This window comes from Pseudonaja textilis, chromosome 4 (genome assembly GCF_049901715.1).
Source record: "Pseudonaja textilis isolate UNSWEBS1 chromosome 4, rPseTex1.2, whole genome shotgun sequence".
NCBI lineage: Eukaryota > Metazoa > Chordata > Lepidosauria > Squamata > Elapidae > Pseudonaja > Pseudonaja textilis.
In genome coordinates, this window is record NC_141993.1 from 92,213,125 (window position 1) to 92,225,576 (window position 12,452).

A 12,452-nucleotide genomic window follows, 5' to 3' on the forward strand; every position below is an offset into this window, starting at 1 on the left:
TCCTCTCTGATTAATAATTCGGGCTAGCCACTTTCATTCTACTTTAATACCACTCTCCCTATTTACTATATAACACAAATATACATACATACATACATACATACATATTTATTTATTTGTAATCCTGTCTTGAATTATGCTGTGTCTTCTATTCAGCGAGTTGTCAGACTTTTCTGCTGGGATAGATGGATGGAAGGATGTGGGATATGAAGAGGGATGGATGGAAGGATAAATGAATGGATGATGGATGGATGGATGGATGGATGGATGGATATAGGATACAGGGAGGAGGGTGGAGGGATGGAGGCTGCAGGGTGAAGGAGGGAGGAATAAGTGGATGGAAGGAAAAAGGATGGATGGATATAGGATACAGAAAGAGAGGGATGGAGGGATAGAGGCTGCAGGAGAAGGAGGGAGGGTGGATGGATGGATGGATATGGATGGAGGGATATAGGATACAGGGAGGGGGGTGGATGGAAGATGGAGGGATGGAGGCTACAGGGAGAAGGAGGATGGATGGATGGATGGATAAGTGGAGGGATGAAGGCTGCAGGGAGAAGGAAGGAGGATGAATGAATGTATAAGTGTGGATGGAAGAAAGAAAGAAGGAAAGATGGATGGATGGAGAGCACCTCAGTCTCCAATTACAGCTGTAATGGAGCTTGGAATTTCCATTATAAGTCATGACCGTCTTAAGTCAGGGCACCCCATGTGACCATCCCAGTTTTATGATGTGGGGGGGAGGGGAGGACGACTACAGGGTCGCTGGTGTTCTCCGAGCTCGGTGGTTTTCATGGCCCAACAGGGATATGATGTGTTGTCCATAACAGAGTCGGCTAAGCGGCCCAGGCCCAAACACGGCGCTGGCATATTCTGCCCGTCAATACCGGCGGTGCAGGCTACCCTAAATATACAAGATACATACACACACACACACACACACACACACCCCAAAAATAGGGTTAATGCAATCACACAAGTCAGCTAAGACCGAGGCTCTGATAGGATTCTGCACCTCTCCGCTGAAATAAGGCGGGCGATGCCAGAGCGAGAAGGAATTTGCACCCGTGGCCTGGACTGGCCCGATCTCAAGGGCCCTGAAAATTTGGAGGGGGGGTCTGCTGGAAACGCAGCATTTATTGTGTCTCTTCCCCCCACCCCCGGTTGCAGTAAAACAGGGTTTGCTCCGAGTTGGGCAACCCCCATTGAAATACAGATTGGGGTGCCATCCCTCGCTCTGGTTTGCTAGGCTCAACCCCGTGCCGGATGGAGCCTTGTCAACTGTAAAATCATTTTTTTTTATTTTTTTTTCCTATTGGTTTGTGTTTAGAGAGGGGGGGGATTTTGGAATCCTGACCCTCCCCCCTTGTCCAGGTGCAGGTCGATGGCCGTGCACAGAGCAAAGGTCTTCGGAGGTCCGGGGGCTTTTCGGATGACAGGAGGGGGCCCCTCCCCCCAGGGGGAGTCTGTCTGGATTTTCGAACGGTTCCGTTGCTCCGTCTTGGGGGGGATTCGTGTTAGGGGTCCCAGCCCTGGCTCTGCTTGGCTTGGCTGCCGAGGTGCCCTGGGGGAGAAGGCCGGGAACTGGAGCACGCTGGTCAATGCACGGAGGTTTATTTCGGATAAAACGATGTACGGCTAAAAGTCTGTGCACGGAAATCGTCTCAGCTCACGCCGTTGCCACCTGCATGGCGTTAGATAAAGGTCTACGGCAGGGTCTTCCAACTTGGCTGCTTGAAGACTCGTGGACTTTCAACTCCCAGAATTCCTCCTCCTCCAGTCCTGTTAGCTCCAGGAATTCTGGGAGTTGAAAGTCCACGAGTCTTCAAGCAGCCAAGTTTGAAGAGCCCTGGTCTTCGGTATTCAAGGAGGGTTGGATTTAGTTTGCTTGTGGCTATGTAGGGATTCTAGGCTGGTGCCTCTCTTGACTCCACCCCCAGGTTCTGTCACTCCTTCCTCCTCTCTTTTCTTCCTCTGTCTCTCCCTCCTATTCTTCCTTCCTCCCTTCCTTCTTTCCCTTCCCCTCTCCCTCTCATTCTAATTTCCTCCCTCAGTCCCTCGCTCCTTCCCTTCTTCTCATTCCTATGTCCTTTATTCCTTCTTACCTCGCTCCCTCCCTCCTCTTCCTCCTTTCCTTCCTTCCTTCCTCCCTCCCTCCCTCCTTCCCTCTCCTTCCCATCTGGTCAGAAAGGCCCGATCTACACGTAAAGGTCCATTTAAACCTATTTATTGCTAATGCCGAGGAATCTTCTCAACTAACGGTCAGTCCCTGCTAGGAGTTAGATGAGAGTCCACACCCCTCAAGGGAGGATAGATTTCGTCTGCTTGTGGCTACGTAGGGATTCTAGGCTGACTGCTCATTTCACTCCGCCCTCCTCTTCTGCCCTCCCTTCTCCTAGACGTCATCTTCCTCTCATTTCCCATCTCTCTTGCCTCCTTTCTTCCTCCCTCCTTCTCATTTCCATTTCCTTACTTCCTCCCTCGCTCCCTCTTTTCCTTTTCTCATTCCCATTTCTTTCCTTCCTCCCTCCCTTCCTCCCTCCCTCTTATTCCCATCTCCTCCCTCCCTCTTTCCCTTCTCCTTCCTCCCTTCCTCTTTCCCTTCTCATTCCCATTTCTTTCCTCCCTCCCTCCCTCCCTCTCATTCCCATTTCCTTTCTTCTTTTCCTCCCTTCCTTTCTCCCTCCCTCATTCCCATCTCCTCCTTCCACCCTTTCTCTCATTCCCATTTCTTTCTTTCTTCCCTCTCATTCCCACTTCCTTCCTCCCTCCCTCCCTTCTCATTCCCATTTCCTTCCTTCCTTCCTTCCTTCCTTCCTTCCTTCCTTCCTCCCTCCCTCCCTCCCTCTTTCCCTTCTCCGTCCTCCCTTCCTCCCTCCCTCTCATTCCCATTTCCTTCCTTTTCCTTCCTTCCTTCTTCCCTTCCTCCCTCTTCTTCCCATCTCCTCCTTCCACGCTCTCTCTCATTCCCATTTCCTTCCTTCCTTCCTCCCTCCCTCCCTCCCTCCCTCCCTCTTTCCCTTCTCCGTCCTCCCTTCCTCCCTCCCTCTCATTCCCATTTCCTTCCTTCTTTTCCTTCCTTCCTCCCTCCCTCCCTCCCTCTTTCCCTTCTCCGTCCTCCCTTCCTCCCTCCCTCTCATTCCCATTTCCTTCCTTCTTTTCCTTCCTTCCTTCTTCCCTTCCTCCCTCTTCTTCCCATCTCCTCCTTCCACGCTCTCTCTCATTCCCATTTCCTTCTTTCTTCCCTCTCATTCCCACTTCCTTTCTCCCTCCCTCCCTCCCTTCTCATTCCCATTTCCTTCCTTCTTTCCTTCCTTCCTTCCTTCCTCCCTTCCTCCCTCCCTCCCTCCCTCCCTCCGATTCCCATTTCCTCCTTCCAATAAATAAACCTATTTATCGCTAAGGCCGAGGAATCTTCTCAACTAACGGTCAGTCCCTGCTAGGAGTCAGATGAGAGTCAATATACCTCAAGGGGCCTTGGACTTAAGTCAGTTTGTGGCTACGTAGGGATTCTAGGCTGACTGCTCGTTTCACTCCGCCCTCCTCTTCTGCCCTCCCTTCTCCTACACGGACTTGGGCCAAAAGTCCATTCCTCCTTCGGGCTTCCTGTCCCAACGTCTGGCACCAAGTTCTGCAATAAACTTTTACGTCTTGGCTTTGTTCTCTCCGTGTGTCTTTTTCCTTTTCCTCTTGCCAACATTTCTTCTTTCTGTCGTCGGAAGCACTTTGGTTTTCCACTGCAGCCCCTCCCCCGGGCCTTCTAATTGCCCCCCCTCCCCCCCCAAAAAATGTTGGGTCATTTCCTGGCTCAAGCCAGGCAAGTCACCCACAACTTTTACAAGTCCAACTCAGCCAGGAAAGCTTGATTGTAAGGCATCGTTGCCTTTTAAGTCCAGTCTCCACGATATATTACACCTGGGCGTAGGATGCCTGTTTAGGGAATCAAACGGTCACTAAGCAAATCATGTGATCATAAGCCTTTTTTTTCCCCCTGTTTTTTTGGGGGGATTTTTATTTTTAAAATATGCATCGACATCAAACCATGAACCGTGTGGCCTCTGGGCGTCGTTCATTTTGATACAAGCGGCAATAATCGTATTAATAATATTTCTTACGTTAGTCAAACTTATGTAATTCTGGGTATTAATACACAGGTTTGTTTTAAAGCCGTTATTCAATATTTCGATGTTCCATTTTAATGCCAATCACACTATGATTTGAGCTTACCTAGTAACACCATCTTTCAACCTCTTTTCTTTCCATCTAGTTATTGCTTTTTTTCTATTATATTAAAAAAAATATATTCCCCCTATTTCTTATGTGGTCATAAGTCTTAATCCAGCTTCTCTAGTGGTCGGTTTTTGGTTTTTGCTGGAATTCTGCAAAAATAATGTCACAAAACACCAGATAACAGATAATCAGAGTTGGAAGGGACCTTATAGGTCATCTAGTCCAACCCCCCCGGCCAATACACCAAATCATATGTCTGTCTCGTCCTGCCGCCAGTTGTGAGTGGGACGCAGCTGCCAAAAATAATGTCACAAAACACCAGATAACAGATAATCAGAGTTGGAAGGGACCTTATAGGTCATCTAGTCCAACCCCCCTGCCCAATACACCAAATCATATGTTTGTCTCGTGCTGCCGCCAGTTGTGAGTGGGACGCAGCTGCCATCCCTCCCCCCAGAACCATGTGGGTGTTGTGGCTGCCAGCAAACTTGGACAGTGAGGAGGTTTTGGGGAGGAAACTGGGCCAGTCCTGGAGTCGAGGGAAGGCTCTGAAAAGGGCTCTGCGTCGGAGGCAGAGATGGGGCCAGGGCCGTCCGACAGTTATCAGCTGCCTTCGGAGTCGGAGATCAGTGGGGAAGAAGAGCAGCTGGAGCCTGTTCCCAGTGTGCGCATGCACAGAGCTGCCAGATGAAGGGAACAGTTAAGGAACAAGAGTGAACTCGGGAGTAAAGGCACAGGTGGACGGTGTATGGCCCCTCCCAAGGGGAATAAAGAGGAGCGAAAGGGGAGTGGGGTTTGCAAAAGACATTCGTGTAGAAGATCTGTTCCTTCATTCTTGCCAAGTAATGTCTGCTACAGTGTGGCGTTTGGGAGCTATCGGATTGGTAGCCTGACAAGGTCTGTGGTTGTAATTCACCCTTGAAAGACTCTTGGCCAGGACTTTGCTGGATGTGAATGAGAGGAATTCACATTTAGCCTAAATAAAAAAGGGGTTTTTTGTCAGGACGAGGGATCTGCTTCGTGATTTTGGGGAGCCTTAGGTGAGAACAGTGAGTGGGTTGGTGCAGCAGTTGAAACTTTGAGGATGGGCCCCAAATACAGAAGCTTTTTTTTTTTTCCCAAGTCTGGGATGTAACTTTCAGTGGCCGTTAAGCCAACAGTCATAAGTCAAGGACTAGTGAAATGCCTTTTAACTCTCTGAGTCCATCTGAGCTGGGGAGGCCACAAGACCTCCGGCCGCTCTCAAGCCAGCCAAAAACGTCGCGGTGACTGTAAAGGGCTGCCTGGACACGATACGGCAAACCTACTTTGGTGTATTTACATGTCTGTGGAGATTCTCAGTCATCCAGGTTACGTGTGTAAAAGTGTCTGTGTCTGTATGCATATGTGTTCATGTATGTGTATGTATACATGTGTGTGTGTGTGTGTTTGTGTGTGTGTGTGTGTGTATGTATGTATATATGTATATGTGTGTGTGTTTTCTTAAGTTTTCGCGGGTACTTGCATGTATGGCATTCAGCTTTGTTCGGGTATTTTCCCACGTCATTGTAGTTGTGCTTTTAAAGTTGTCGCAACATTTCGGCAGAATCTCAAACACAATACAGAAGTCTGATGATGGCAGATGAGATTCTGCCGAAACGTTGCTACAACTTTAAAAGCACAACTACCATGACGTGGGAAAATACCCGAACAAAGCTGAATGCCATACATGTAAGTACCCGCGAAAACTTAAGAAAAAAAATATATATATATATATATACACACACACACACACACACACACACACACACACACACACACACTCTGTTTCCCCCAAAATAAGACCTACCCTGAAAGTAAGTCCTAGCTTTTTTACACATGCACCCAATATAAGCCCTACCCACAAAATAAGCCCTAATTAAGCTCCTGCCCACTCCAGAGTGGACAGGTAGAAATTAAGCCAGGATGTGAGGGTGGAGCTGCCCTACTAACTTACCTTTGGACAGGTGTAGCCAGGCCTCACACACCCCGACACCTGCCTGGCCGGCCCATTTCTTCTGCAGCCGGCAAGGGCTTTCCTGAAGGCCTCTGGAGCTGGTAACAAAGTTCTGGATCGATCCAGAACTCCGTTAAGGGATGCCGAGGCCCTCAGGAAAGCCTTGCTGGCCACAGAAGTTCCTGAAGGTCTTTTCCAACAGCAAAAAGGAGTCTGGGGGCAACATGTGCAAGTGAGGTTAGTCAGTGGATGACATCCCCCCCAAAATAAGACCCAGTGCCTTTTTGGGTGGCAAAAAAAAAATACAAGACAGGGTCTTATTTTTGAAAACAATTTTATTGGTTTTTTAACAAACAAACAAAACAAACAATTGTTTTCACAAAAAAAAAATATAAGACAGGGTCTTATTTTCGGGGAAACACGGTATATATCTGTATCTATACCTATCTATCTATGCGTGAATGTATGTATGTCATTTTATTCAAGGTAAAGTTAAAATACAAAATAAAAGACTCCAAAAATATCCAAAAGGACAAAAGAAAAAAGAAAAAAAAAACCCCAAAGCAATCAAAACATTATAAAAAAAAGCCGTCAGAAGACCTGATGAAAATTCTTTAACCTATGGACAGGTTTAATCATAGTTTCTGTTGGGAAAAGGCGACCATCCTAGACCAGGCCAAGTCCAAAAACTCTAGGGCAATTTTGAGAAGTTTAGCACTCGGACAGGTCGGCCATCGATAGACCCATAGACGTTAACCGCATCTACAGACGATGCAGAAGAGGCGACCAACCAGCCCAAAAGAGAAGGAAAAAAACCCAAGCCCCTCTCCAACAGCAGTTAGCACCCGGATCAGCAAAGATTCATCCCAAGGTTAAGATCAGACCAACAATCCAAGTCAACAACACCCCAAAATCCAGGAACTGCCAAAGGCCCAACAACCCCACCCAAAGACCACCCCCACCAAGAGTGACAGGGCAAGCCTGTCACCCGATTAGAAACTGAGAGCAAACTGCACTCCTTAATGGCACTGATGATGTTACCTAGCTGGGTAATGAAATGTCTGCAAGAAAACCAGCCAGCTCAGAGAGCCCCCGTGCCAATCCTGAGCGACAAATATTTTCCTTTATTGAAAAAGGTGCGTCACAAAAAAACCCCAACACATATACACATATTGTCCCCCCCGATTGAATACTTATGAATATATTATTACAACATTGTGTCAGGGTTCTGGCAATTGCCCCAATTAAAACAGGAGCCTCGAGCCCAACTTCAAAAGAAGTCGAAAGATATATTAGGAGCAACATTCATTGTAATCCATCCATCCAATCTTCCTCAATCTTCGTAGGAAAAAAGAATTTGTACTTCCCCTTGCCATCAGATATTGTAAGGATATGCAGACTTAAACTTTGGGGAAACTTTGGATAAATTAATAAAATATTTGTAGATCAGGGTTGACATGAGGTGCTCTTGGTGTTTGGTGGTTTCCTTGCAGACATTTCATGACCCGACTAGCTAGCATCATCAGTGCTGGAAGGGGGAAGGAGGAGGACTGTGGGGTCCTTGGTGCTCTCTGAACTGGATGGTTTGCTTCCAGACGTTTCATGACCCAGCTAGGTAATATCCTCAGTGCTACTGGTGGTTGCTTCCTGTTTCTATATAGACTTCTGAGCAAGATTGTATCTTTGCAGTCAGACGTTTCATGACCCGACTAAGTAACATCATCAGTGCCAGGTGGTGTGCTGGTCCCGTGTTCCCCGGGGCAGTGGTGCTTCCTGGATTGAGCCTGGATTAAACCTCCACAGGGCTGTGTTGACACCCCACTCTCCTTCCATCCCTGGTTCTGCAGCTGGGTTCCTATCGACGCCAGTTCACCCGGGCTTTCCTTTCCAGCGTCCCTTTAACTTCCTCTTCTTCTCTTTCCCAGAAACTCCCTCCAGGCTCAGCCTTCGTACGGCTCCAGCTCTCCTCCGCTTGGGAAAATCAGCGGCATGAACAAGCTGCCCTCGGTCAGCCAACTCATCAACCCCCAGCAACGCAACACCCTGACCCCCACCAGCATGCCTGACAGCATGGGAGCCAACAGTAAGGCCTATCTTTGCACTGGGCTTTTTAGTAGTCATAGTAGTAGTAGTAGCAGTAGCAGTAGCAGTAGCAGTAGTAGTAGATCAGCTAAAAAAAATACTCCTTTGGTCCTTTTAGTTGCCAGCAGAAAGGGAGTGGTGGGGAAAGCAGTGCATTCCTTAAATGCCTCAGATAATCGCCTTGGCAGCCGAAGCTGTTGGCACACAAGATGATTACTGGAGATCCTGATTGAAGACTCTTGGCTATGGATGTGTCCCGTTGGAGAATATACATCCAGCGCATGGGGGAAAGACCAGGGTTAAGGGGGAAATGATTGATGTATCTTAGTGTCGGCTGTACCCAGGTAACACCGACATGGTCACTCCTAATAAATAAAAAAAAAATTTGTACTCTTGAGAGATGCGGGGTGCGTGTTGGAGCCTGGACATAGTATTTGTATTTGTATTTTATATTTTAATGATACATAGATACTTTGAAAAGAGTTGTCTGGGTGCATTTCATTTAACAGAGAAATAACAAATGTGATGAATAATAATAATAATGATAATGATAATAATAAACAAATAAACAAATAAACAAATAAACAAATAAACAAATAATAATAATAATAATAATAATAATAATAATAATAATAATAATAATAATAGATTTAATTGGAGTAACTGCCAGAATCCTGACAAATAACAGTAATAGCAGTAGTATAACAACAAAAATAGCATAACTATAACAACAAAACTGTCAGCACATAAAGTATTAAATATGTAGTCCCTTTTATTGTAGCTTTCTGGTAATATGCCTAACAAGAATATTTCTGGCTTTAGATTGCTTAATTATCTTTTCTAACCACATACGTATTTTCATCCTCCCAAATTTTTTCTGCCTTCACACATGTCCACCCCATATGATAACAAATGCCTGGGAGTCCGATTACATTTCCACCATTGGACGGACGTATTTTTAGACATCTTTGCTAGCCTTTACATCAGGTTTTTAATTTTATTCCAAAATGAAATTGGTGGGTTTTGAAGTTATGGCATGTGCACACACACACGCACACACACACACACACGCACAGAGGGAGGGTGAGGGAGAGAGAGAATTGCATTTGGGTACTTTTTACGGCCATTTGCAAACATGACCATGATTTGCAGTGCTCTGGCCAGCTTTCAGCCGAATATCCCCATTGGGGAAAACGGGCTTGGGGTCATTCATTGAATGACCTCTGTCAAAAAAAAAATCCGCTCCAGTCACATGGTGCTTTAAGTTATGACTGCAATAATTTACGGCCATAATTCCAAAATCAGACACAGAATTCTGTGAGGTTTCTGTAGACCTGCAGTGTTTCTCAGACTTGGCCACTTGGATCTCCCAGACGACATGCTTTAAGATGGATGGTCTCCAGCTCCCAGAATCCTCTAGGCCAGCATGCTTTAAGGTGCAAGGAGTGAACTTCAATTCCCAGAATTCCCCGGCTTGTCTTTGACGTGCTGTTTCTCTCCTTCCGTCCAGTTCCGATGATGGGAGCCCACATGACGATGGCGGGCGACATGAATGGGCTCAGCCCCACCCAGACGCTGGCCCCGCCCCTCTCCATGCCGTCCACCTCCCACTGTACCCCACCTCCGCCCTACCCCACAGACTGCAGCATCGTCAGGTGAGTGGAGCGAGCGAAGCAGGATACTGTGGGCCAGGGGGTGGTGGGGGTGGGGTGTGCGTTCGGTTCCAGCGCAGTCCGCCTCGAGTTCCGAGTTCTGCATCCTCGGCGGAAGCAACCACTTGCGCTGGCTTCGCAACCTGCCTGTTTCCCTCAACTTTTTGCAGAGACTAAGCCCGCTCTGTCTGCGCATCTCCTGAGCACTGTTGTTTGCAACTATAGGTGTGCGAGGGAACGGGAGGGGCCTGCTCAGCCGGTTTGGGGTGCAGACGTCCGCAGGATGCACCCCCCCCCAAAAAAAACCCCATCACAAACGAAACCTCCAAGCTTGGCCCCGGGGTTTAGGTCCAGCTGCCATCTTGACTTTTGTCAACACGGATCCTTCAGATCCACAGTGACTTTGGACCTGAGCTGCTCTGCTTGCCTGGTGCCAAGAGGGGGAAAAAGGGGATTTCGCTTGGCGGAGCTGGGCTGTCGAACTCTCGGATTGACTGCGGCAATCCTTTGCGGGGCCATCCTTGGAGATAGCACCTTAGCCACCCAGGGTGTCCAAAAGGCTTCTGGGGTCTCGGAAGCACCTTGGAGCGGGGGTTGTGTGTGCTCAGTTGCAGATCAGCTTCAGTGCCCCGTTTAAGGGATTTGGGCTCAGGTTCAAGACTCTGGAGATGGTCTCGTCCCACAAGACTCCGGACACAAAATCAGATTCTCGCACTCGGGACTCGCTTGGCGAGCCTCCTCTAAGTACAAGGGATGTGCCCTCTTGCCAAGGGCGGGGTCTCTGTGCCCAGAGGGGGCCGGCTCTGGATGCCCCGTTAGCCAGGGTTGGCTCTTCTCCCCCTCGGAACGGGACTACACACCATGGCCAACTCGCCACGGGATAATTCAGAAAATGCAAAAGTCAAATTCCTTTCGACGGAACAACGGCCGATAATAATAATAAAACAAAGCCTAATCCAGAAATAACAGGAGTTAACAATAATTTCGACTCAAACCTGGTCATCGAACGTGAAAACTAACCGCATGAAAACGATTAACGCAGCCCTGAATTGTCCCACGACAACTTGCAGAGGGTGGTGGGGTGGGGCTGGACTAGATGTCCTCCAAAGTCCCTTCCAGCTCTATTCCTATTCTAAAGTGGCCGTGACGAGTTGGCCAGGGCGAGTTATCCTAGACCCTCTCCCCCCCCCCTCCCCTCCTCTGGGTGGTTGGGGTCTCTCCTTCCTGCCCTTGCGCCTCTTCTTAAATAGCGGTGGTTGTGCTTCGGCTGTTCCCATTTTCCGCATCCAGGGTTTTGGTTTGAGGGGGGGGTGCGAGGAGGAGGCGGGCAGGCTGTGGCCTCGCTTTGGTGCTGCTTGGCGCTTGGGAAGGCAGCCTTATGAGGGGGCGGTCTGGCAAAACGACTCACCGGGGCAGCGGTCCAAAGGAATTGCCCCCTTAGCCACCGCGACGAAGCCTGTGCACCGAGAGTTCCCTCCCATGGCTGACTCGCTGGACCTGTGGGGCGGCTTCCAAACCCAAAACGCCCCAGTGGGGCTTTCTTGGGGGGGAGAACCTCCCTATCCCGCCCCTCGCTGGATCTCCTCCCGTTTTCCCGGCCGGCAGGAAGCGCCCGATTCCTCTCCCTCCCGGCTCTCCCGAGCTGGGATGGTTGCTTTGCAGACGTTTCACGGCCCTGCGAGGTAACCTCATCAGTTCTAGAAGGGAGGAAGGGCCGCGGAAAGGAGGAAGAGGAGCAAGAGGACTGCGGGGTCCTTGGCGGTCTCCGAGCTCGGTGGTCTTACTCGCCGTTTCATGAGCCAAACTAGGTGATATCATCAGGGCATCGGACGTCATCGCTAGCACTGATGATGTTACCTACTTGGGTCGCGAAAGGTCTGCAAGAAAACCACCAAGCTTGGAGACAACAAGGACTCCACAGTCGTTCTCCTCCTCCTCCTCCTCTTCTTCCTCCTCCTCTCCCTCCTCCTCTCCCTCCTCTCTCTCTTCTTCCTCTCTGTCTCCCTCCTCCTCCTGGTCTCCCTCTTCCTTCTCCTCCTCCTCCTCTCCCTCTTCCTCGTCTTCCTCCTCCTTTCCCTCTTCCTCCTCCTCCTCTTCTTCCTCCTCCTCTCCCTCCTCTCTCTCTTCTTCCTCTCTGTCTCCCTCTTCCTCCTCCTCCTCTTTTCCCTCCTCCTCTTCTTCCTTTCCCTCTTCCTCCCCTCCCTCCTCCTCTTCCTCTCCCTCGTCTTCCTTTTCCTCCCTCGTCTTCCTCTTCTTCCTCCTCCTCCCCCCCTCCTCTCCCTCTCCCCCCTCCTCCCATCTACAAGCGCCACTCCCTCCTAGCCCTGCTGATGTTCCCTAGTAGGGTCCTGAAATGTCTGCAAGAAAACACCCTGGCTCAGAGAGCCCCCCTCCGCCCCCGGGCCCCTGGTTTCAACCCCAAGCTTAGAAATACCCTCCTTTTTATAGAGCGCCGGGTGCGGATCTTGCCAGGTCGGGGCTCTGCAGTTCTGGGTGACCTCCTCATCTCAATT

The 12,452-nt window shown here is 49.2% G+C and overlaps 1 protein-coding gene across 3 annotated transcripts in view; it reads left to right on the plus strand.

The window, feature by feature from the left end:
* The window catches only part of TP63 (tumor protein p63), a 166,683-nt gene that overhangs the window by 145,128 nt on the left and 9,103 nt on the right, over nucleotides 1-12,452 (plus strand). For all 3 annotated transcript variants that reach the window (XM_087933716.1, XM_087933718.1, XM_087933717.1), the window contains 2 exons: nucleotides 8,131-8,288; nucleotides 9,798-9,942. In XM_087933716.1, coding sequence (XP_087789842.1) covers nucleotides 8,131-8,288; nucleotides 9,798-9,942 — 303 coding nt within the window. The remainder of the gene's footprint in view (nucleotides 1-8,130; nucleotides 8,289-9,797; nucleotides 9,943-12,452) is intronic.